The sequence below is a fragment of the Salmo salar genome, chromosome ssa01, assembly GCF_905237065.1.
Source record: "Salmo salar chromosome ssa01, Ssal_v3.1, whole genome shotgun sequence".
NCBI classification, from domain to species: Eukaryota; Metazoa; Chordata; class Actinopteri; order Salmoniformes; family Salmonidae; genus Salmo; species Salmo salar.
The window spans coordinates 33,693,438-33,719,998 of NC_059442.1; the positions used below are offsets into that span (position 1 = coordinate 33,693,438).

Consider the following 26,561-nt stretch of genomic DNA (forward strand, 5'->3'; position numbering starts at 1 on the left):
GCTTGAAAAACATCTCACATTTTTCCTTTTAATGTAAAAGCCAATAGTAAAAATGGCACTGACATAGCACGCATATTAACCTTTCCACGCGTGAGTTCCAAATATCTCTAACGGTCGCTCCCAGCATGACTTGTTTTTATGCACATGATGTCAGAATGCACTCACTGTTCCAAAATGTGATTGTTACGCAACAGGACAGTAAACACGTGCTACCTGCTAATTATCTATAGGCAATGTTTCAACTTGTCAATTTCAAATTATTTTCTAACAAGTTTTATTTTCTAACAGTTTGAACTGAGGTGTGTTCCGTCTCCTCATTAATTCACATAGAAGTAGCCCATTTCACTGTTGCGGACAATTTATGTTTGAGGCTTTACTGAGCCGGACAATCTTCTCTCTTCGAGGGGAGCCCAAGCACTTCCCCAGTATTTCCGCAGATCAAGTATGTAGACATTTGCGCAATCTTGAATAAACTTTTTCTGGCTGGTGCTCACATTGCCTTCATTGTTTGTTTTTAGAACAAATAATAACTTTGGACATGTGTGCGTTCCTATCAAAGTAAGTTCCTTATTTTCTGTATATTGTGTTGGCATTTCTGCTGTACAGTAGCATACAGTATGTATGTATGTATGTATGTATGTATGTATGTATGTATGTATGTATGTATGTATGTATGTATGTATGTATGTATGTATGTATATATGATGTATCTATGTATGGAGCATAATGTATTTACAGTTTTATTCACATGTTTTCAAATACTGGTGACAAATAATGCATTCTGATTATTGCATAGATTGTAATGGACACCTATGATGTGTATAAAATGCTTTTATGAAGGTTGTACTGATTATGATGCGCTGTGCTGTTTGCCAGCTATGTGTGGCGCCATGTTGACATTATACAATGCATTCTGTGTGTCACGTAAACGTCTGTCAGACCAAAGATGTTTTAATGAGGTGAAGGAATGGTTCACTCATCTTTCGACTAAACTTCCGTAAGTGAATGAAGGGAAATTAATGATCATAGACGACACACCCCCTTCAACATCCATACTGCAAACAGACCAAACTCATCTTGTCTCCTCTTCTTATCTTCGGTTGACGCGAAAAAACAAACATGGTGGCGCGCACAAATGTCGGATTAGTTTAGATTTTTATTAAGTGTTTTACCCAATTATTTCGATCAATGGAGAGATCACCTGTGATGTGATGAAATGTAAATAGTAATTGCTATTAGCTCATTCAGATTGTGGTTTCTGTCAGCCAAGACTTAGTTAAATATGACTGCTTGTGTTACATCAGTCTTTCTTCAGTTAGAGCTAGGACTGATGTAGGCTACATTTTCCGGTTTGGATGATGTTTGTGCAAAATGTTTCTATGAAAAAACAGTGTAGCTGTCAGTGTAGAATAAACACAGAGCCAGTATTGTATTGAAAGGCAATGTGATGTGCAGTATGTCCCAAACCAGTGGACAGGGCTGCTGACGTTCCACTAGCTAGGCGTCAGCACTACCTCCACATCTCAGAGGCTCTTCAGCAGAGCAAACTGGCTTTGTCTGATTGAATTGACCCGGTCACTCTGGACCAATGACAGGTGAGTGACAGGCGAGCGTGACAAGTCAGTGACAGGTGTGTATGTGTGCGTATGTGTACGTGTACATGTGTGTACACTTGTTTATATGTGTGTCACAGGAGCTTGCTGACGGAAGCACGGCTCATAATAATAATGTGTGTGATGTATTTGATACCATTCCACTTATTCTGCTCCAGTCATTACCACAAGCCTGTCCTACCCAATTAAGGTGCACCCAACCTCCTGTGATGTGTGGGCACTAGGGCTGTGACAATACCGCACATTTTATTCCATGGCAAAAATAAAAACAAGAAGCAGACCAAAACTCTTTGGTCCTTTAAAAACCTGCTGTATGTAAAATATTGTGAGGTATAGCTTGGAAAATAAATGAATGTGACTCTGGATGACAACAGGATGTTTGTTTCCAACATTAGGGCTGTTTTCCTAAAGAAGTGAAATGTTTCCTTGCCAAAATACTAACGAGTATCGTGATATTGGTATTGTTCCGGCTAGGGCTGTTACGGGTGACCGTATTACCGCCACACCGGCGGTCACAAGTCATGAAGGCAGTTAAATTCCACATGACCATTTAGTCACTGTAATTAGGCTTCTCCAAGCTCTGATGCTGCTGCTGGTCATTAGTAGCCTCCCAAACTTACTATCTGCCTGGTACTCAGCACTCTATTGTCTCTTTAATCACTCTGACATCAATGCAAATGTAATTCAAAATCAAATCAAGCACTTCAAGAGAGCCCATGAGCTCATTTTGCGCAACAATTCTGTAGGCTATGCAATTGCATGAGAAAACAGAGTTTTAAGGGCCTCTAATAAAAAGAGGAGGATCCCGTCAGCTTTCTATAGGCTTGGCCTACAATATTTATTTCTCAACTTTCCTAATATTAAGCACATTGCTTCGCTTTACTACCTGGCTGGCATGAAAATAAACCAAAGGAAAAGCGTCCTCCATTCGCTATTTAAGTGCATAGATGACATGTATTTTTCCCCCTGCCCCTGTTCTGAGACAGGTGCATGATAATGGTCCACTCTAAATCAAAACTAATTTCACACATATAATATTTAGTATATGTAAAGAGAAGATTAAATCAAGAATACTCTGATGGGTGACAATATTAGCCTATCACTTATGAATGATATATTATCATTTTTAAATGATGCTCAGCTTGTGTGCAGTAAGGCAAAAAACAGCGCATGCCTTTTTTTGGCAACTTTTTCAAATCATTGTCCCACACCTCATGTAGCCTAGCCCATAGGTCTATATGTTTATATGGCTTGTATCACAACTAAAGTGGCCAAATAACTTCTTAAAATGAAACACATTAATCCGCTTTACAACCGGTGTAGATCCTAACTGGCATACATAGGCGGCGCGTGAGTTTCAAGTTTGGGGATGATCATTTTCACTATAAAAATGCACCTTTATAATAAAGCATTACATGCATAATCGCATATGTGATACATTTTGAGAGTGTTTTCCCGCTAATTGATTGCATTTTGGAATATTCGCGCTTATAGCCTACTGCTGTGTGCACATTGCTGCGCTTATAATGTAAACAAATAACCTAATAGTTTATCAACATTTTAAGCTAAACGTTCTGATCTGTTGCATCAGCCTCACTGCTTTTAAAAAGAAAAATTGGGAGGCGAGCGGTTGTATTAATTTGGGATCTATCGCATCCCACAACTGTCCCAGACTATGTTTGGAATGTTTATTTCTCACACAGAAGGACAAGACTAATAGAATAGGTAAACTTTTGAACTATGGAGGAAAGTAGATTGACATAGGCTAGTGCTTTTGCTGTTCGTTAGGCCAACTCATCTTATTGGCTGACGAAAAGTAATTGAGGACAGTTCTTCTAACATCTTCAATATGCTCCTCGGAATTCGATAACAAGGACGTGCGCAGGTGCATCCCCAATGTGTCTGTCTTCACTTGTAGCCTACTTCGGAGCTGAGATAGGCGCGCGTGTGACAAGAACCCGATCACATGACGGACATTGGCTAATAAGAATTGAGATATCTGAGAGAGCCATGTGAGTGAGAGGTGCTTCGGAACACACAGCCAGGAGAAGGGAATTATAATTATTATATACAGCCCAAGGGCACAGCGGCCATGTTCTTCTGAAATATACTACATTTTCTTTATATCATGTTTCTTTAGACTGGTCTAAAGGCTATTTTAAATAGATTTATTAGAATTTTTCAAACGTAGATGTTCCAAAGGTCTGCATCAGTGGCTTGTAGGCTATGCGTGGAAGCCAGGAGATGCTAAATGTGTTTATGTTCATTAACGGTCAATTACCATGAGACCGACAGTTATTTGCTTGATAATCACCGGCTGACAGAATTTCATAACTGCCACAGCCCTAGTTCTGGCCCCAGTGTGCAAAGGCTGCTCCACTATGTGGGTACTCACCGTGAGATGCTGGAACAGCCACGCCCTCATGATGTTGGTGGCCACCTTGGGGAAGATGCCGCGCTTCTTCTGCCTCTTCTTCTCCTTGTCCGGATCATCATCATCCCCTGTGCCAGGAGACGCCACGCTGTTCTCTAAACCATCTCCTAGGCAGAAACAAGACACAGGGTTAAATAGCAGCCTAGGACAGAAGATGGACCAATAGGAAGCCTTGACATCCTTCACTAATGCCTGCATAGAAGTAGTGGGATTTAGGCACAGAGGGAGAGGGGTTTGCTGTAGACAGAGAACTAGAGGTAAGTTCTCACACCCAGAACAGTAGAGAGGAATGGATGGGGGTTAATGACTGTGTTTTGGTTGGAAGCAGAAACACTAGGCTCCTGATTCCACTCCAGATTGTTCAATAGGAGGAGAAAAAGGGAGAGAGCGAGGGAAAGAAGGGAAAAAAATGACAAGGAGGCTTCAAGATTGGGGCTGCAGTACATTAAGTCAATTAAATCCACAGGCTTGACATAATGTCATGCTTTTCTTCTGATCCAAAGGGTCTGGATGGACTGAGAAGGGAGTCTTATGAACACACACACACACAAACAAACCCACAGAAGTTGAACATTCGGGGGCACCCAATTGAGTAAGTTGTGAATTAAAGTGGGGTGTGCATTGGGTTTGTTCATTGTTGCAGTTTGATGCACATAATGGACAAGAGTTGAACCTCCCCCTTCCTCCAGCAGATTAGCATGGCAGGCCAGTAGAAGGGCGGCTCTCTCTCCCTTTTTTTGTATTTAACTAGTCAAGTCAGTTAAGAACAAATTCTTATTTTACAATGACGGCCTACCTCGGCCAAACCCTCCCTTAACCTGGACGACGCTGGGCCAATTGTGCGCCGCCCTATGGGAATACCGATCACGGCCGGTTGGGATACAGCCCGGGATCGAACCAGGGTCTGTAGTGATGCCTCCAGCACTGAGATGCAGTGCCTTAGACCGCTGCGCCTCTCGGGAGCCCTCCCTGCATTAATTTCCAATAGTGTTTGATTTCGGGAGGAAAACAAGTGCATATCAAGGCAGTCTTTCTCCTTTAAACCAAAATTTCCATCTTTGTGCCCTCGCCTTTTCTGTCTCCTCTTCTCTGGCCATTAATTGTGCATTAGCAAAAATGATTTACTTTTAACAGTCATAGTTATTTTTTCTTACCCTCGGGCACAAATGCCTTGAAAGCCTTCCTTGAGGGCATCTAAATTATGTATCTGAAAAACTCCTTCACTAAGGCTGAGAAGGACCCCGGCATTCTCAAAATTCAGACTTGCATGTCCTCCTGTTTTTGGGGAGGCATCAATCAGGGGCACCTATACAAGCCCTAATTTTGCATAAATATTTGAACTAATAACACTAAAAAGAGAGGAAAGAAAACGGATCCGACTGGCGGCATAGTCAAATGCAAAATAGATGAAGAATACAAGGACATGCAGCATAAAGGTCTGTCTCCCCCTCCTCTCTCTCTCTAATTTTCCCTGTCTGCCTGCCTGCCTGCCTGCCTGCCTGCCTGCCTGCCTGCCTGCCTGCCTGCCTGCCTGTCTGTCTGTGTGCTGTGTTTTCCTTACACATTATTAGTGTGGGAGCCACACGAAAGAGGGAAACAGAGAAGTGGCGACTTTGCGCTCCTTCCCTGCGTGGCGATAAAGACGTGGCCGGGCCTTCTGAAGGACATATGGGTTTAGGGGACGCGTCCGGCCTGGGAGCGTTGTCACTGTAGAATGGACATTCATTAGCATCAAATTCCATAAATCCCACGCTAAGTACGAATCCTTGTTCAGGAAAGACTAAACCAATATACTGGGACCTAGCTGTATCCCCAGCGTGACTGTGTGTGGCTTCCTGGGAAAAGTGACCCAGACGCAGGGACTAGTCTAACTCCTCCAGTGTTGCTTTCCACTTCAATAACATAACCAGCAACCAGAGTGCACCCTACAGTCCTCTACACTTCACAATGCTGCCTTTTGGGTTAAATAATGTTACACTTGAAGTTGTTTTTGTATTTCTAGTTTTTGTTGTTTTTTCAGAGCTAGTTTCCAAGTTAATCTCCTGCTGGGAGTCATCCGGCTCATCCTATAGAGTCACAGTGGCCAAAAGGCTGGCAGATTCATTTTATTGACGTTTCCATTTTCACTGCAATGCGATAGCCTCCCCCTGGCTGGGGCGACCCATGCGTATTTACAGACTGACCTGTCACTTCATTACCCTGCCTGCTCACTCCCTCCTGCCCCGGCCAGCAAGGGTGAAATCAGACTCCCAGGCTTTCAAATCCTCTCTCTCTCTTTCACATGCGCATACATACTGTACGTATGCCTAATGCACACAATCATGGAGTCTTACACATGAGCTGCTCTTTATGACATACATAGAAAAACATGTAAATATATAGTACATCTGCACAATGTGTACACAGACAACGCACACAGTAACCAGAGAGAATGTGAAGGCTGGCCCAAAGAGGTGGAAATAATCTAAGAAATTATGATTCTGGATGAGAGGAGTGAGGAAGCAGAGAGAGAGAAAGAAAGAAAGAAAGAAAGAAAGAAAGAAAGAAAGAAAGAAGAAGAGAAGGGCCCAACTTACACAACCTCATTACATCTAAAGGAGAGCTGGTGATTTACATCCTCCCCCACTTCTTTCTTATGAGCCAGAGAAGGAGTGCTGCAGGGCAAATTGTCCCAAACGCTAATGGCTTCTGACTGTTCCCTGGCAACTCTGGCATTTTAACCTGTGTGGATGTGCACTCTGCAACAAAAAAAATGTGGAGAAAAAAAATCAGCTGCCCGTGTGACACAGATGGGGGATGGCTATTAGGAGGCGGGCAGAGGGCCTGGGGGAGGGGAGGTGCTGGAGTGTAGCCCCAGGCACTTTTGGAAAAGCAGCACCCTTGGAGACGGGAAAAGACATCCCCTCTCTCTCTCTCTCTCTCTCTCTCTCCTCTCCATTTCCCCTCTCTCTCTCTCTCTCCTCTCCATTTCCCCCTCTCTCTCTCTCTCTCTCTCTCTCTCTCGCTCTCTCTCTCTCATGACTTAAAGTGCTAACAATGGAAGTATGTGCACGGCTAGAGAGAGAGAGAAGGCTGCAAGGAATGTCCGGATGTGATGAAGAGCGAGCGCACGCGAGTAAACAAACCAAACACAGAAACAACCGTGCAGGCTTAGAAAACATTACGGTCAGATCAAGTCTCTCATCAGCAATGGGCGGGTGTTAAAAATGCATTCAGATATCTCTCAGGGCTGAGGTCATTAACGAGCTGCGAAAGGACTGTAAATATAAATATATTACTACCACCACACATATTTACTATTATGTATTGATTTGTGTCTTACATTTTCTCACTCTTTATGCGATGCGCACTGCAGAGAACACTGGAAAAAGAATAATCATTGAATTATCACAGTGAATTATTGTTTATGTGTCAATTATTATGGGATGGGTTGCCAACCGGCGATTTGACACGAAAATACAATTTCATTCATTCATTCATTCATTCATTTCATTAATTGTTAGTATGAATAAGAAAATCTTATTCAGGGTCTGGGTCTTCGATAGCAGGTGTACGCAGTATAATGGGTGTCGTACACTACACTATGTCCTGCAATCTGCTGAAGGCTACAATGACACCATAGAACAGTCTTCATGGCTAGAGGGCATTAAGCACTTCAGGGAGGCACTAGGGGCCAGGACTGAGAACACTATGAAACCACTAGTTACACAGGTTGTGGCCCTATCAATACTACAAGAATGTCCTACCCTACCATTCCAGTCCACCCACACTATACATGACTGAGTAATAACTCAGAAACCACATTCAAAACCACACATTGTGGGCTTCTAAAATAGCGCACACTTATTTGTCCTCAGCGCAACGCTATTATTTATACTCATGCAGATTGCTCCTGATAATGGCTAGATTGGCAGCGTGTATGCTTTGAGAGCCTGACCAGAGGATTTATGCTGCTGGGCTCCGGTGTTTGTTTCAGGGTAATGGAGCATGAGTGTGGAGGCAGTGGCTTACGGAGGCTGTGGTTAAAGTGACTAATTACAACGGACCCCTCCGCCCCCCCTGCAGAGCAACGCTACTCAGGCATGCTCACCCCGACTCGGCCACACCGGGGAGGGAGAGAAGGAGAGGGCGAAGTGGGTGTGGGGGACTTATGGTAGAGACAGGGGCTTCCTTGGTTAACAGGCTGGGCCGAGATGGGCAGCTTTTTTGGGGGTGCCCCAGGGCACAGTGCTCGGGCCATTGGAAATAGAGGGACACAAGGGGAACAACAGGGGCCCTCTATGCCTCCTTTACCTTGGGTCTCTACAATGCCTGGACCTCCAGCCCCTCCCCACACCCCCTCCACCCTCACAGGCTGGGCCAGAGAGAAAGGAGAGAATAGAAGGCGGGATTTAATGCCTTCCTTTCCCCTTCTTTTTCTCCTCAACTTTTCAGCCGGCATAAGCGACGTTTAGCACATTCAGTCCCCCAAATGGCTGTGAATAAGGGAAGCGGTGGGGGCTCCTCTTTTGTCCAGCCTTTCCCCCTTTTATTTACTCAGGATTTACGCAGGGCCCTCTACGGCAGTGGGACCACATGTTCCTGACGCACACACGCACGTGCACACGTGGGCACACACACACACACACACAGACAGACACACACACAAGCAGCGCCTCCGTTCACACTCCAGCAGGCAGGGGTATAGCTGGCCCTCTGTCGCTCTGTTCCTGCCCATGGGATTACAGGTTCTCTAGTCCCAACTGCATGCTAGCAATATGCTAACGCCTCAGATAAAAAAAACTACTCCAAAATTCTAGCAATATGACAAATCCCTTAAGCAAAACGTTTTTTGTTTTGACGCTTCTATCCTCCTGCTCCTATGTAAAATGTTGTTTTTTTTATATATCCTTAAAAAGCCCTATACATCCCTCTCACTCAGAACCATACTATAGATGAGATGTCTTACTTGGAATTGTTTTAGTTTGTTGGCCACTAAGGCCAGCGATGTTTTAGGGTGATTATTCCCTGATCTCTGCTTAAACAAGCACTGGACCATAAAACAACAACTTAGTAAACACCAAGCACGGTGACAAATTGGGAGCGCCATTCCAGGAGTCATTAACAGCTCTAAAACCTGTCGCAGCAATTACACTCTCCCTCCTCTCCCTACCGCCCTCATCCCTTTTGAACGCCAAAGTCAGGTGTCGCCTCGCTGCCTTTGACCATTTTACCACTGGTGAACACCAGGCCAGAGTGACCTGGGATCTGTTTTCCCCCAGCGTGTAGCCTGTATACACACCTAGAGGAATAAAGCTAGAGTTTAAGGCGGTTACATCTGGTGTGTGATCTGACAGTTATGACTGACTGAGTGGGTCCTTGTGCATGAGGAGTAATGTGCAGTTGTCTCTGCAGAAAAACACATAATGAAGTGTTCCCTTAAATGAAGTGGAATACGAGCTTTAATTAGATGTCTTTTTCCTGAATGTGGGAAGACAGGCTGGCAGGCTGGAAAACAGGCAGGAGAGCAGGCGAGGCAAGGCTGTTGGGTTGCTCAACTCCTGCACCTTCGCCTCCCTCTCCGCTCTCCTGCCCCCCAACCCTGCCATCAGGTAGATACCTCTCGGTCATTCCAGGAATGCTGCAGGTAACTATCGTCTCTCCACAGATACTGGGCCTCTCTCTCTCTCTCTCTCTCTTTAATTCTCCTCTCACAGGGCCAGCTCTTACTCTGGCCCACAGTGCACATCTCTCTGTACTTCAGAAGGCGGGGAAAGGGATGGAGTGGAGGAGGTAAGGTTGGGGCAGGGGAAGGATAAGAGGAGGGAGGGGCAGGGAGGGAGAGGGGGTAAAGAGGGAGTTGGGGGGGACAGAGGCCAAACTTTTTAGAGCCAGTGAGGCTCATTTACTTTTTACTCAAAATAGGGGCTAAAAGCAAAACTAGGCACCCTTCCTTCTCCCCCCCCCCCCCCCACACTCTCCTACAGCTTCTCTCCTGGTGCCACAAAGGAGAGTGCACTCTACTTCCTAGTGCCGTTGGGGCCTAATCATCTGCCAATATGCCTGATGTTTGGGAGAACCGGGCTATGCATATTATCAAAGGCTCTGGGCTGGGGTTAATTACCAGTGTAATGAAGTGTTGTTACAGGTAGAAGCTTCTCTCATTACATCATAAATAGGGCCTTTGAGAGGCTAACAATGGCTCTTGCTCCTGGCCCTCTCTCTGATTGCGACTCTGATTTTTCCAGCAGCCCTGACCAAGATCTCTGCCTCTACTATTCATTAGTTGGTTAATCACTTGGTGCTGATGATTTTAGGAGTCAACAAACCTTGCATTTGTGCCGAGCAAGTCTTTAGGGCCACTTCATCAACAAGTACAGCTGTGTGTAAACGTTTCCTGCAGGATGATCAAGGACTCCTATTTGTTTATGTACCTTAAGGGGGAATGTTTTACAGAAACCTAGCTGGATTCCTTCGGTGTGATAAAAGGTGATTATCTGCACAAAGATATCACTGAATCTATATAAAGAGTACTCATATAACATCCTGTAGTCTCAGCCTGTGACTCCAACTTGGGCCTGGGAGGAGTAACGCTACTCTCTCATGGAGGTTTCTATAGTTCCTGTCATCCAGTCAGGGTGGGAAAGGAACATCATTTGGAGAGAAAAAAAAACTATCAAAAGAAAGGAGATGGAATAAAGATGTGTAGAAGAAGGAGGCAGGCTGTTGCAGATGTCAGGATCCAATTTGCATGAATGGCAAAGGGGACGGGGAGCGGCCCTCCAAACCACCCGCCCCACCGCTGCTCTACTCTTTTTTTTTGGGGGGGGGGGGACTAAAAGGGTGTCTTGATGCCCATGACTGCCCCTACATCGCTCCAGAGACAGGGATCAGTGCCTAATGAAGGGCCTTGGGTCTAGACCAAAGATTTCACACTCGCTGCCTCCCTGACAACTCCACCCTTTTCTGTTCCCCCTCAACTTCTCTCTGTCTGCACTGTACACTGCGCCGCTCGCACAACAACGTTGTGAATACTCTTCTCTTCCCTCCTCAGCTTTTCCCAAATCAGATTGCTGTAATTGCTCCCAGAGGTTATCTAGGTGCATCCCTTGACTTTTAAAGATCAGATCTTTAGAAGCCTTGCTGCCTTACCAGTCGTTCCCCTCCCCTTCTCAGCTCTGCTCTGTCCTCCTCTTCTTCCCAAAGCTGATCTTGGCACGGCGGCGCTATTCTCTCCCTGGTTGGTTAAAATGACATATGTCCTCTCTGCCCCTGTTCAGCTTTGATATCTTTATTACTGTAGCAGAAAACTAAATAACAGGCCATGGTGCCTCAGCCTCTGAGCTAGGGACTTCATCTCTTCCAAGGGTAGGTCTTGCCCCACCAAGGATGGGTGGCTGGGTGCCCCCCGGAAGCAAAACTTGGTCATGTTCAATTAATTGGAGAGGATGAAAATTAGCAAAGCAAACTGGATCCATTTTCGCCCCCAAAATAGGGGGTGTTGCTGCACCTTTCAGCTCTGAATAAGACTGTGAACTGAGAGAATAGAGCAGGGAAATATAAAGAAAATAAAGAAAGGGAGAGAGAGAGAGTGGAGAGAGAGAGAGAGAGAGAGAGAGAGAGAGAGAGAAGCAGCTCATCACGTGGATGTATTGTTTTGCTAGCTACGGGCTATATGGCTTTATTAATCCCTAGTAGAACCATATCAAAGTCTTCTCCAAAAAAACAGCAGGAAAGAAATTCAGTGGAATGAGGAGTTCCCTATTTTGGCAGAGTGCCGTTTGTGATACAGCACCGCAGATCACTCACCGTGTTAGAGGCAGCAGGAGGATGATGATAGCAACATGGCTAGTGATTCTCTACCCCCAATTACATCTCAGACTCAAACAAGCAAATGCAGCTAGTTTGTGTTGGGAGTGCAGGACACCTTGGAGTTATTACTGGCTTGCATGGCCTGCCACACCCCACGGACAATGGCATCAAAGTGCTGGGCTTACAGAGATTGGTGGTGGTGGGGTAAAGAGTGGGGTATGGGTGCGAAAATGAGTTAAAAGATTTATAAATCAACAAGTCAACCATCAGATTGTAGCCTCTACTCTGCAGCCCTCTCATCAGCCGACTGCCATAACGCTTTTTTTTCTTCACAAATGTCCTGGAGGCATGGAACAAAGCGAGCAGAACTGATTACTGTGCCGCTGCCCTGCTCTGCCAGTCTAAACTCTGTTTGGCTTCCTAATGAGCTCACTAAAAACCCAATTCATCACCCATAACCCCTTCTCAACCCGCCAAAACATCCCCCCTTTATGGGAGAGGCAGGGGCAGCCGTTTACAGGGCCGAGATACTGGGTGGAGGGGTGATGGGATAGGGGGGAGTTTACAACCCTGGCGTGGGTACCCTGACGCCAAGGGTGTTCCCTCTTCGCCCCCCAAAGCGCACAGCCCCCAAACACGCCCCCCTTAAAACCCAACAGCAGGGGTGTCCCAGGCAGCCGGGGTACAGGAATGTCCGGTCCGATGGCTCCAACAGCAGCAGGAATGGTCCTTTCCCGCCTGCTTTCACGCCAGAGATTTCCACTTTAATAACCCCATCTCCCATCCCTGGGAAGACAGGAATTTAGTGGGAATGTGGCTTGGAGGGGAGAGGGGTGGAGTGGAAGGGGTGGGGGGAGAGATAGAGCTTGGCATAGGATGGATGGAGGATGGGCGAAAGGGATATAGTGGGAGAGGAAGGGTAGCTAGCAAGCTAGCTAGGTGGATGACAAAAAGCTGAAGAGGAAGGTGATTGTGAATTCCTACCCAGTTGGACAGGGGTGGAGGGATAGGAAGAGTGGAGTTGGGGGATTGGAGGAGGGAGGATTGAGGGGAAACTCCAACTCCCACAGTTCCTCATTACATGGAGTCGGAATGATCCTCCTGGCACCTGAGCTGTAACCAAGAGATTACTGAATTGATGAATCCTCGCTTTAAAATGCAGCTGTTTTATTCTGCTTTAGTAATTAATTCTTTTTCCAATAGCGTATTGATTAAGCGTAGCCCCTGATAAAGTTCAAACTGAGAGGAATCCCCCCCTGGGCCTTGGCTTGTCCTGCTCAGGAGAGTCAATGAAAACTTCCTCCGGTTCTTCCCTCCTCCACCTGACTCTCCCTCCCTCAATCTGTCTCTCTCTTTTGCACTCTCTCTCTCTCTCTCTCTCTCTCTCTCTCTCTCTCTCTCTCTCTCTCTCTCTCTCTCTCTCTCACTTTCGGCAGTACAGTTTGCCCTCATAAATTAGTCAGGCCTGTGAGGAGCTCTGTTAGATGATCGCTGCTTTTGTCTCCCCTCTTGCTGACTCTCTTCTGTACAGGGCCTTTTGTATGCTACTAACACACACACACACACACACACACACACACACACACACACACACTGTACCAACACATACACACAGATGAGCATACCATAAGCACCGGTATATTATGTCTCCACCACTACACACAAGCATATGCGTACACATTGATGCACACACACTCACCAGGTAGTTGTGTGGTACATTCCCTCATGCTTTTCGCACTGTATCACTCGTATTCCCTCTCTTACATGGCATAACAGTACACGGAAGAAGAGCATGTCTTTCAGAAAGCTACTCTTCCATTATTTTCATCCTCCGATTTTCCATACAGCTGTGAGTGAGTAGTGAGTGGGTAGTGAGTGGGTAGTGAGTGAGTAGTGAGTGGGTAGTGAGTGAGTAATGAGTGGGTAGTGAGTGGGTTGTGAGTGAGTAGTGAGTGGGTAGTGAGTGAGTAATGAGTGGGTAGTGAGTGGGTAGTGAGTGAGTAGTGAGTGGGTAGTGAGTGGGTAGTGAGTGAGTAGTGAGTGGGTAGTGAGTGAGTAGTGTGTGGGTAGTGAGTGAGTAGTGAGTGGGTAGTGAGTGAGTAGTGTGTGGGTAGTGAGTGAGTAGTGAGTGAGTAGTGAGTGGGTAGTGAGTGATTAGTGAGTTGGTAGTGAGTGGGTTGTGAGTGGGTAGTGAGTGAGTAGTGAGTGGGTAGTGAGTGAGTAGTGAGTGAGTAGTGAGTGGGTAGTGAGTGAGTAGTGAGTTAGTAGTGAGTGGGTAGTGAGTGGGTAGTGAGTAGTGAGTGAGTAGTGAGTGAGTAGTGAGTTAGTAGTGAGTGGGTAGTGAGTGGGTAGTGAGTAGTGAGTGAGTAATGAGTGGGTAGTGAGTGAGTAATGAGTGGGTAGTGAGTGGGTAGTGAGTGAGTAGTGAGTGGGTAGTGAGTGAGTAATGAGTGGGTAGTGAGTGAGTAGTGAGTGGGTAGTGAGTGGGTAGTGAGTGAGTAATGAGTGGGTAGTGAGTGAGTAGTGAGTGGGTAGTGAGTGAGTAGTGAGTGGGTAGTGAGTGAGTAATGAGTGGGTAGTGAGTGAGTAGTGAGTGGGTAGTGAGTGAGTAGTGAGTGGGTAGTGAGTGGGTAGTGAGTGAGTAGTGAGTGGGTAGTGAGTGGGTAGTGAGTGAGTAGTGAGTGGGTAGTGAGTGGCTGATCAACAGAAATACATACAATACAGGATTGTGTGCTCAGGGGAGCCAACTAGCAGAGAAATCAGATTCTGGTGTATAACAGAGGAGCCACTTGTGTCTTGTCAGGACCACTCTCCTTCTCAGGACGCCTCACTCCATTACAAGTCAACAACCAGCGCCTGGTGTCCTTCATTGGGCCACACAACACATTCATTATCATTTAAGGAGAAGGGGGTGGTATACGAGGACATAGTTCTATAGAGGTGAGGAGTTGTACAGGCCTTGGAGTTTCCATGGAACAAAGCCCAAGAGGACGACCGATGTCCTCACAATGTTCACACTAGCAGTAGCGTAGCCAAAATAACCTGATCCTATATACTGTACCTGCCTTGTGGGAACCTTAACAAAGAGTCCTCATTGAGACCCACATCAGTGTACCCAGAATGCTCTGTGTCCCCATTCAGACAGCATAGTGCTTAGGCAAAATGTGAAATAGTGGAGGGATTAATGAACAGAGAAAATATAATTGGATGATGTACGCAGTGCTTAATGCATTTGCAGAGACTATTTCCCTTCCTTAATGGGAGTGGCAGAGAGGTTCTGACGGGCCTTCTATTGACTGTCCCTGATCCTGAAGGTAAATTCAGCAGGTCATTTCATTATAACCCAGTCCTGCCACTAATTTAGATTCTGTTGTTGCTGGTGCTCCGACACATTTTTTACAGAACATTATAATACAACATTTCCCATTGCCAACAAAACAACATAACCTCCCAGAAAAGCCAGCTATCGCCAGGATGAGCCTTACTCCTCTTTGAGCTTGTAATCGCGATGCCCTGCAAGTTAATATGCAGCCTTAAAGTTCCAGCTCTGTGGAGAACCCCCCCAAAAAAACTATTCTCCTCTGATGCTATTAATTAACTGTGCTCCATGCCTCTCAGCTTTTTGAAGGCTGGATGCCATCTCCCTTTGTTTCTACTCTTCTGTTTTGCAGGGCTTCATTATTGACTTTTCAATTTTTCACTCGCATCCACCCCCTCCGCCAGTGGTAGCAACACTGTGTGTTTCTGTAGCAGGAGCAGTGCGGTGCAGTACCTGCCCGACAGTACCCCCAAGCCCACTCACTGAGACACCGGCTGGGGAGCCCTTGGAGCAGGGGCAGCCCACAGCTCATCACCATCCCAGCGCTCACACCCCAGGAGGCCAAAATCAAAGAGAAAGGCCCTTAAAATGTAACCATGGGTAATGAGGGTGCTCCCCTCCTGAAACAATAAGCATATACAGCACTTGAGAGAGAGAAAGGAAGGGAGAGAGAAAGAGAGAGAATAGGAGTGTGGGAGGGAGGAAGAAAGAGAGAAAACTGGAGATATAGGAAGAGCTCGGGCCAAGCTGGATAAGGTTGAATTAGGGTTGAACTTCCAAATGCTGGGAGATGTGAGAAAGAGAAGTGAAGAAGAAGGTGAATGTGGGACACAGAAAAAGAGAGAAGGAGAAAAAGGGCAAAAGCCTCCAGCCAGTGGTGATGGTAGCCGGGGCCCCGCATCCATCCAAGCACGTATCTGTGGTGGTGAAAACAACAAGGAGGTCTGAGGGCCGCATGCCTCAGGAGCCAAACGGAGCCAAGGAGAGCACGACTAATTTCTTCCCAACAATGGACCCTGGATGGGCGCCCACACAATGGCAGGTGCTTTGAATAGCAGCAGGACCCTTGCAGCAGAGGGCTTCTCTCCTCTCTCTCTCTCCCTCTCTCTCTCTCTTTCTGTCTTTGTACCAAGGGCCTCGATGCTGGTTGGCTTGCGTAACCTTTCATTTTCAACTGGGCTTCCTTTTGACTTATAAAGGATGAAAACGATCTCATGGGGGGCCAGAGGAGGAACAGGCAGCGAGGCCTGTGGGGCAGAATCCAGACCAAGTCCTACGCTCTGGTCTCTCTCTCTCTTTCTCTCCTCCTTGGCACATGCCTGGGCCCCTTCAGTCTTATTTTCATCTCTCTATCTCTGTTCTTTTTTTTTTGTTGCACTTCTCGTTTGTTTTTGTGTGTTGGTATGTTTTTAATAGTTGTGGAGTTTGTTCTCCAGTGGTGCTGGATGGGCTGTTCTTCGGGCCATTTAGGGGTAAAGGCAGGGGTAGTTCCCCCCCACCTTAAGAGCATTCTTTCCGGGGTCATAAGGTCAGGCTTCACAGATGTCTACTGCAGACAGTTGTCTAAGGACTGCATCCCAGGGAGTAAGCATTCGTTCCGAACAATGCAGCTTTTCCTCCTCACTTAGGAAATATTTGAAATGTGATTTTCTTCTCTCAATTTGTATTCTTCCTTTTTTTGTAATAAAGTGTTTTATTTCCATGGTGGGAGTTTTTGTTTTTAGAAAATGTAAAGAAAGGACTGGCTATCGCAAGATAGCAATGTTTTCTTCTTTCTTTCATTCTTATAAACCCTCCCTTCTTCCTTAGCTTCCTCCGATTGTTCTAATGGGGCCTTAGTCATCGTTGCCTGATGGCAGACGGAAAGATGCTCTAAAAAAAACGTTTTGTTTTTTTCTCCGAAACATCGTTGCCAGTGGAGAAAGACAAAAACATGCAAATACTACACAGCAACTGTCATAGTGCACGCACACGCACACACACACACACACACACACACACACACACAAACCCTTGACTAGGCAGGGCAGAATACTAACAAAAAGCAACCATAAAATAGGAGAAAGACAATATTTGAAGTAGAGCATCGCTGGGTAGCCTCAATCACAACAAAATGGCAGAGAGAAGTAAATTCCCAAACCAAACGGCTTTCATTAAAGCAAAATCAAGCTTCTGCATTTCAAGGGGGTCGGGCAAGACACTGGAAAGAAGGAAAAATATGGCAGCATTTAACATGCATGTTCCGCCTCAGAACATGGAAAACGGTGTAATTGGAACAGCACTTAAAAATACAGGCGCAGACCTCCCTCTCCTTTTATAGCTTGTTTCTTTTTTTATCTCTCTCTTTTGATATGATATTTTTCCTCACCCCCTTCCAAACATCTCCCCTGTATTCTGAAATTGATAACCTTCTAAATGAATGATGGTAAATGCATAATGAACGTTTTCTCACCCTGAGCCCTGAAGCCAGCCAAGACGGTTGCATCTTGTTTGGCATGTTGATTTGTTTTGTTGCGCATTTAGCCCTTCTCTTCCTTATGAGTGCTGCTTGCTCACTGCTTGGGGCATGTAAATAAGAAATTATCCTTGCTGACTAATACTCCTAATACCTCCTTGGGGTAATAAAACATTATTCGACGCTGGCTTCCAATAAACAGAGCTATTGGCACTAAAGCACTGTCAGATCTCTCTCTCAGTCTGCCCCCTGTCCCTTAAAATAGAGGAACAAAAGTGATCAAGTGTGGTAAAGACACACTGACTATGTGTAGTAAGTAGACGACCATGGGGACTTCCATTCTACCCTAAAACAAGCACCCTTTTGCTAGAAGACTCATTAAAGCATGTAGCAGAGTGGGAATCAGACTAGAAAATGAGCTTATCTCCTATAATGCCCTCCAAAGATTTGCATAAACGTAAAAGATGTGTGCGTGTAAAATCGGGAGAAGAACTCAGATCGTAACCAAATCATCTCTTTATCGTCCTCCCACTCTCTTGGCAGCAGGCTGCGTAGTTACAGCTACTACCTGTAGGGTATAGCTGCTCTAGTCAGCTCTAAATACTCAGGGTACACCCACCCTTACACTAGACTAGACCACAGCACACAGCTAGCGTGCTATAGCGAACATGCTAGCTAGCAATACACTTACCCTCAACTATGCTTTTTTTTGAGTGGGACTCTAGCTCTGAGGTGGGGTTAGGAGACGGGGGTGGGGTGGGGTGGGGGGGGATTAGAGAGCCAAGGGAGACAGAAGAAAGGAGAAAGTAAAAGAGAGCAAGGCCCATTGGTCAAACACAAAGAAGGGAGCGAGGGAGGAGACCCTGGGAGTCAGGGTTAAATCCCAAATAAGCACACCTTAAACAGGGCTGGCTGAGCAGCTACGCAGGGCACCGGAGTCCCCCCGCAGGTTTGCCTTTGACAGACGTGGCCTCCCTAACCTCTCTCTCAGCTAGAATGGGGACCGGGGTCAGGCCAGACATAGCCTGGTGCTGCCTATGGCACCTGCCTGTCTCTGGGACTCTCTCTCTTTCCACCTCACTCACATATAAACACACACAGAGACAGAGACACAAAGACACAGAGAGAGAGACACAGAGAGAGAGAGAGAGAGAGAGAGAGAGAGAGAGAGAGAGAGAGAGAGAGAGAGCACCAGGCTGTGGGTAGAAAGCCAATCTGGTGGAGACTAGAGCAATTGGATTATTATCACCTCTTAAGGGTGACTTCTTGGATGACCCCCTCAGGGGCGAACTGCCTGCTAAAACAAGACTGGGAAAACAGTATCCCTTTAAAGAGGTCGAGCAGCATTGTCATCCTTGTAAAAATACAGCAGCAGCGAGTAAGCGGAGGCATTAATGGACACGGCAGTGCCCTTGGGGGGGCGTGATCTCAAATCCCTTTTAGCCATATTACATCAGGCCCCGCCACGGTGTTCCACATCGCCACGGTGACGGGAGTAATCAGCTAGGGGACCAGGAGTGTAAGCTCTCCGTGTTATTTCTCCTGTTATGCCTCTCACTCTCTGTTACTCTCTCTCTCTTTGTCCTTCTGTCTCTCTCTTACTGTATTTCTCTCTCTCTCCTTTGCTCTTCCTCCTACTTACTCTATATCTCTATTTACATCTTACTGTATTTCTCTCTCTCTCCTGCCCATGAGGTGCAACAGAGAAAAAGTCACCAAGTTCCATATAGTTCAATCATGATTGCTTTCCTGTTTCCCCCCCCCATCGTTTCCTCTCTGTTTTTTAATTACACCCAACTCACGTCCAGAGAAGCTGGTCTTCATCTACTCAAAGAGAAGACAGAAAGAAAGAAAGAAAGAAAGAAAGAAAGAAAGAAAGAAAGAAAGAAAGAAAGAAAGGAAAAAGCGTATCCCCAAAGCTTTCCCCTAATAGCGCATAACATACATTCTCTTCAGCTGCTGTCAGAATAATTCTGGTAATTTTTTCCCTATGTCCAGCAAACATTAGTTTGCACATTAGCCTGACCCAGTTACTGTGGCTTTGCTGCTGCGGAGAGAGAGAGAAAGAGAGGGAGAGAGGACCCAGTCTCGGGGTTGATCAGAGCCGGGCGGGCCAGGCTGAACTGGGCTGGCGGCCTGTTCATGATTATGGACCAGAGAGACCTAGCCTCAGCCAGAGAGGGAGAGACAGAGAGAGAAAGAGAGAGAGAGAGACTGAGGAACATCTGAGAACCAAAGGGAAAGGATGTGAGGAAGAGAGGAGAGGATTGGAGGGGAGAAAGAGGAGAGTGCTTGGGGTGCAAACTGGAGGGGGAAGCAGGGAAGAGGAGGAGAGAGGGGGGAGGGAGGGGGTGAGAAATGACGTTATTGGAAGTCCTCTGTTTGACTTACTGGAGGGCATTAACACAACTTTTTTTTTCTTTTTGATGTGTGTTTTTTTCTTAATCCACAGATTTGAGCATGTTACGCAGTGAGAGAGGGGGAAGGGGGAGGGGGAAGGGGGAGGGAGGACTGGAGAAAGAGAGGGAGCTGATCATTCTGTTTAATCACCTTTTGGAAGAGGGCCAGATAGTCTGTGGTGCTGGAGTGAGTGAGTAAGTGAGTGAGCGAGGGTGAGAGAGGGAAAGAGAGAAAGAGAGAGAGACTAAAAGACAGAGGGGGATGAGCCTGAGAGCTGAGCCCTTTGAAACAGCTTGGAGCAAAGCAGCACGCACGCGTGTGAGAGAGTGTGTGTGTGTGTGTGTGTGTGTGTGTGTGTGTGTGTGTGTGTGTGTGTGTGTGTGTGTGTGTGTGTGTGTGTGTGTGTGTGTGTGTGAGAGAGAGAGTGAGGCCCTGTTCCCGTAAATGCCTGTGAATGCTGAATCCAGCAAGAATCTGGCCTCAGTGCAGAGTGGAGGGAGCTGAGGGATCGGGAGGGATCCATTTTATAACTATGTGCATTAACTATACTTTTCCCCATAGATTAAGCACTCGGCATGAATAATTTAGTCACTCTTATGCTAATGGGATCATGAAAGTATCCCCTCTGTTCTGTGTTTTCTTCCCCCTCCAGAGCAACTATTCTCAGCTTTCAACAATAGCCCTGCCTCTTCCGAACAAACCCAGTGACACTGACAATGCTTTCACAACAACGCCACAGACACCTGACTAGCATGGCCTGGACATGTAGTGACACAGGTTACAACACCTTGGAGACCTCTTCATGTACTAACCTTATACATGTAGGAAAGTGATACGATGTAGTAAGGTCATGCTGTAAATTTTACGGCCAGGCCTGTGTAGGAAAGCTCTGGGTTTATCTGACGTCAGTCTCCTGCTTTGGCTAGGGTGTCACTAAGATGTGTGGACACAGTGATTGATTGCCCAAATGCCAGTAAAAGCCACAGGCGGAAAGCACACCAGACACATCATGATAGCTCTTCATTTATTGTTAATGTGATCATTGTTGCCATTTAAGTGGTTTTGTAAGCAATCTACTGAGGGCAGGCTCCTCTTCCTAAACCTTTCATCCTGGCTGCTTCTGCCCTCACCCTGGCTGCCCTCACTTCATCCACTTTCTATCTCTCTCTCTCTCTCTCTCTCTTTCGCTCTATCCTTCTTTATTCTTTCCCGGGATAGCCTGCGTGTTTACACACACACACACACACACACACACACACACACACACACACACACACACACACACACACACACACACACACACACACACACACACACACACACACACACACACACACACACACACACACACACCCTTGTTGCTGTGGTGGTGTGTTGTGGTGAGGTAGGGCCAGTGTGTAAAAATGATCAGTCCTCCAACAGCTGGGAGTGATGGCAATGAAACAGCAGGTCCAGACTCTACTTTACTGTTTATCTGTTGTTTATGGGCCAGTATTCAGCTTTAATTACTACTCTAAATTAAATTTGAACAGGCACCCAGAGACAGCCAGCTATTTCACTCTGGGGCAGAAACAGCAGCCACAAAAACGCAACAAGGCTTCCATCTTGCGTTTTAGCTGAGTCCCTCGCTTCCTTTCTGTTGTGGTTTCATGATTATTTTCTCTCCTCCTCTCTTTTTCTTCCCTTACTTTTTTTTTTGGCGGGGGGGCTCGTTCAAGCACACAGAAAAGCTGTACCCAGGCCTTGAAAAGAGAGAAGAAGAAGCCAAAGGTCCAGAAACTGCCAGATTCAGCAGGCCTTATTCGCACTGTGCTAGCTGGGGCTTTCTGGATTTGGCCAGGGAGTCCTGTCCCCACCAGGAATGATCCCCCTCTAGTTAGCTCAACCACAATGACCCTGCCTAGAGGGGCCCCTGGCCAGGGCTGGGTGAGATGCACACACTCCAACACACACTGAAAACACACACACCACACCACCACCAAGGCTAACACACTCCCGCCGAGCCTTTACCACTCTCTCTTTCTCTTCCTCAACCTCTCTCTCTCTTTCTCTCCCTCAACCTCTCTCTCACTTTCTCTCCCTCAACCTCTCTCTCACTTTCTCTCCCTGCACCTCTCTGGGGAGTCTGTGTTTCTGCAGAACATGGGGGATTGTTCAATTGCTGAGAAAATGTACAAAACGTTTTATCTTTTTTTCTGCTGGGCCTTTTGATAGTAAAAGGGGGGAATAGTGTGGAGAGGCCTTTTACTCACCACTCAAGATGTCAAAATGGATTTGCTTTTCGTGCATAGCTAATAATTACAGGAGCGGTCTAAAGAGAGAGAGCGAGAGAGAGAAAGACAGAAAGAGAGAGAATGAGAGAAAGTTTCCCTACCTTGAAGTTGTATCAGTAGTGAGGATGTTTCTGATATCTCAAGATAAGCTCAGAAGAAATCAAAAGAGCTGCTAATCCACCGAACTGTAAGCCGAGCCAACGCTGATAGTCTGATGGTGGAGAGCAATGAGCTGCAATCTCTTCAGGAAAACTATTGAAACTTCTCCCATGTACCAGTGCTGTTTCTTAACCTAGCACACCGGAAGTCCTGCTCACAGTCAGAAAGTCAAAATGCTAAATTTGCTCTGAAGGTGATAATACATATTTGAAATAGTGTTTTTTTTTAAGTGTGTGAGGGAATGAGGTGGAGAAGAATGAGGCACAGGGAGTTGGGGGTTAGCAGGCCTGTGTGCTGTACCCAAACCCTCTTTACAATGTGTCAAAACCTTAACTGGCAATCTCTACTGACAGCTATGAGCATGCTTCACCTTGCTTTACTGCTTCACAGTAAATTATTCCGTAAGAGGGGCTACACATATTTTCTCACTGGTTAAATAGTTTTCTGGCAGGGGTTCAGAGCACTGCTCAGTGCCGAGATACAAGCCAGAGATTACAAATGTACATTTTGCTCACAGCGACCATCTCGAGGCCTGTATCCACACACACACACACACACACACACACACACACACACACACACACACACACACACACACACACACACACACACACACACACACACACACACACACACACACACACACACACACCCAGACACACACACACACACACAGACACACACATGCACACACACTCTCTTTCTCTCTCTGTAAGGAGGGAGAGGTATGTGAGGTGTATACTGTAATGTACATCTACCAGCAACTCTAAACTGTCAAAGTGATGTCTTCATTAACAGGAGGAGGAAAACAAGAGGAGAATTCACACTCGCCAACGCATCCACTCAGCCAAGGTCAGAGACCCCCTGTGTAGATCTTATATAATCAGGAACATTTCAAACACACGCTGGGAAGCACAAGACCCAAAAGTGTGTCCTTAAGACTTCTCCTTTAAAAGAAACGGAGGGATTTTTAAGCCCCACACACCTTTTAGAAGTGTTTGCAGAAAAAGGTTGACTGTTTGTTCGTTTTTTTTTCTCACAGAACCCAAAGAACTGGAGCTCTTGTCTTTCCTTCCGCCTCCCTGACTCTCTCTCTCTCTCTCTTTCTCTCCCTCCCCTCTTTCTTTTTACCTCAACTAACCTCCACCCCTTTTAATAGAGGCTAACCTGTTAAATACCTCATTAACCAAGTAAGGCACACATTTAGCTCTTTCACTGTGGGCTTATGTGTTCCGACTAAGGAGTGTATTTTTGTAATGTGAAAATATGGTTGAGATGGGAAGCCTGTCCATGCGTGAAGTGGAGTGGATAGGAGAGGGGACTCTGTCAGAGTGGAAGGGTCAGAGTTGTGAGTCAGGGAGAGCTTCAAGCGTTAACGTAATTGCAAGAATGTGAAAAATGAGGCGGCTGGGCTCCTGAGCGGAGCGAAAGGTCAGAGCGCGCCTCACACAAAACAACTGGCTGGAGAACGGCCTCATTAGACCATTAAATCAGCGGCCCCCTCTCTCTCTCCTTTCTCTCTTCTTTTTTCTCATTCACACTCTTTTTTTCTCTCTCTGTCTTGATTTCCTCTCCTCATTTTCCCAACTCTCTTTTTTTCTACACATTTCTCTTTCTTTTGCTCTCTCCCTCTCCTCCATCTTTTCCTTGTGTCTGTGGAGCTGTGTACAGTATTTAGGCTCTTTTGGTCTTGGACAGGGAGGCCCGGGTCCTACTGGGTCCTCCTCGGCCTAGTGCTCAGCGTCGTACGGTAACTGTCTTTGCCTATATTGATCAGCTGTTACTGGATCCAGTGGAGAGGAGTCGATAAGTGCTCTGTGGATTACAGGTCACTTGTACTTATGTGTGTAAAATAATCAATAGGCAGTGCATTTCTCTACTCCCCTGTTCTCTCTACTCTCTCTGCTCTCTCTGCTCTCTACTCTCTCTGCTCTCTCTACTCTCTCTGCTCTCTCTGCTCCCCTACTCTCTCTGCTCTCTCTGCTCTCTCTCTGCTCTCTGCTCTCTTTGCTCCCCTACTCTCTCTGCTCTCGCTGCTCTCTCTTCTCTCTCTGCTCTCTCTGCTCCCCTACTCCCCTACTCTCTCTGCTCTCTCTACTCTCTCTACTCTCTCTTCTCTCTCTGCTCTCTCTGCTCCCCTACTCCCCTACTCTCTCTGCTCTCTCTACTCTCTCTGCTCTCTCTGCTCTCTCTGCTCTCTCTCTGCTCTCTGCTCTCTTTGCTCCCCTACTCTCTCTGCTCTCTCTTCTCTCTCTGCTCTCTCTGCTCTCTCTGCTCCCCTACTCCCCTACTCCCTCTGCTCTCTCTACTCTCTCTGCTCTCTCAGCTCCCCTACTCCCCTACTCCCTCTGCTCTCTCTGCTCTCTCTGCTCCCCTACTCCCTCTGCTCTCTCTACTCTCTCTGCTCTTTCTGCTCTCTCTCTGCTCTCTGCTCTCTACTCTCTCTGCTCTCTCTGCTCTCTACTCTCTCTGCTCTCTCTCTGCTCTCTGCTCTCTTTGCTCCCCTACTCTCTCTGCTCTCTCTGCTCTCTCTTCTCTCTCTGCTCTCTACTCTCTCTGCTCTCTCTCTGCTCTCTCTGCTCCCCTATTCCCCTACTCTCTCTGCTCTCTCTACTCTCTCTACTCTCTCTGCTCTCTCTACTCTCTCTACTCTCTCTACTCTCTCTGCTCTCTACTCTCTCTGCTCTCTCTGCTCTCTCTACTCTCTACTCTCTCTACTCTCTCTGCTCTCTACTCTCTACTCTCTCTACTCACTCTACTCTCTCTGCTCTCTACTCTCTCTACTCTCTCTGCTCTCTACTCTCTACTCTCTCTGCTCTCTACTCTCTACTCTCTCTACTCTCTACTCTCTACTCTCTCTGCTCTCTCTGCTCTCTACTCTCTACTCTCTCTGCTCTCTCTGCTCTCTACTCTCTCTGCTCTCTCTACTTTCTCTGCTCTCTCCCTTTCCCCCTTGTGCAAACCTCTTTTCTGCACTGCTTAGTCCCTTCTACTACTAGCTTTGCAGGAATGACAAACAATGAATATAAAATAAACCTGAATATAACAGAAAAGTCATTTGACAGATGTACCTACACTTACTTCTATAAATGGGGCAAATGTGGGTTAAATCTTTGAGCTAAATCTTAGAGCTACTTTCCACCTTGCAAATTCGCAGTGCACCTCGTGAGCTGGAGTTACTGTCACCGTCAAGCCCCTTCCGCTCAGCCAGACAGCTGCCTATAATGCAACTAGTCCTGACACGGGACCACCACAGGCCCACCTCTAGGAGTATCTCTGTGGTCAGTAATGGTTCAGCAGCACAGCCACTCCAACAGGCCCACAGACTCAGACAGACTCTATGATTAAACCAGCACAACCACAGAACAAAAACACACACACCATCGATACATTTTATTGCCTATTGGCAAAACGATAGCTGTGATTGGACATGACAAGCGTCTGGCGTCTTGTGGAGATAGACTGTGAGAGAGAGAAGAGTGTGTGTGTGGTGTGATGAAACGCAATGTAAACCCCGAATGGAAATGGACACAAACAATAACACACACTCGTGCACACATTCACACACACACTGCCGCCAGTGAAAGGAGATCTGACTGCAACAGAGAACACTGAAAACAAGGGCAGTACAAGAAAAGAAAGGCTAATGGCTAATCAACACTGTTGTCTTAGCAAAGACACTAGTAAGATAACAGAGTTGGATCACTTAAGTTTGTTCTGTTTTGGTGTTGATGCATTGTGTTGATGGCTTTGTTTCAATACTTCAGCAAATGTGAATAAAAGAAAATCTAAACAGTTTAACTATCCAAAATGCAGACTCACAGACATGACTTGCATTATTGGTTGGCCCTCGCTTCATATTCGTCGCCAAACCCACTGGCTCCAGGTCATCTATAAGTCTTTGCTAGGTAAAGCCCCGCCTTATCTCAGCTCACTGGTCACCATAGCAGCACCCACCCATAGCACGCGCTCCAGCAGGTATATTTCACTGGTCACCCCCAAATCCAATTCCTCCTTTGGCCGCCTTTCCTTCCAGTTCTGTGCTGCCAATGACTGGAACGAATTGCAAAAATCACTTAAGCTGGAGACTCATATCTCCCTCACTAGCTTTAAGCAC

The 26,561-nt window shown here is 46.4% G+C and overlaps 1 protein-coding gene across 15 annotated transcripts in view; it reads right to left on the reverse strand.

Annotated features, from left to right (window-relative positions):
• Positions 1–26,561, reverse strand: part of meis2a (Meis homeobox 2a) — a 104,303-nt gene that overhangs the window by 61,605 nt on the left and 16,137 nt on the right. For 14 of the 15 annotated variants that reach the window (XM_045717086.1, XM_045717103.1, XM_014193733.2 and 11 more), the window contains one exon: positions 4,009–4,154. In XM_045717086.1, coding sequence (XP_045573042.1) covers positions 4,009–4,154 — 146 coding nt within the window. The remainder of the gene's footprint in view (positions 1–4,008; positions 4,155–26,561) is intronic. The other variant, XM_045717090.1, reaches the window with a different exon arrangement.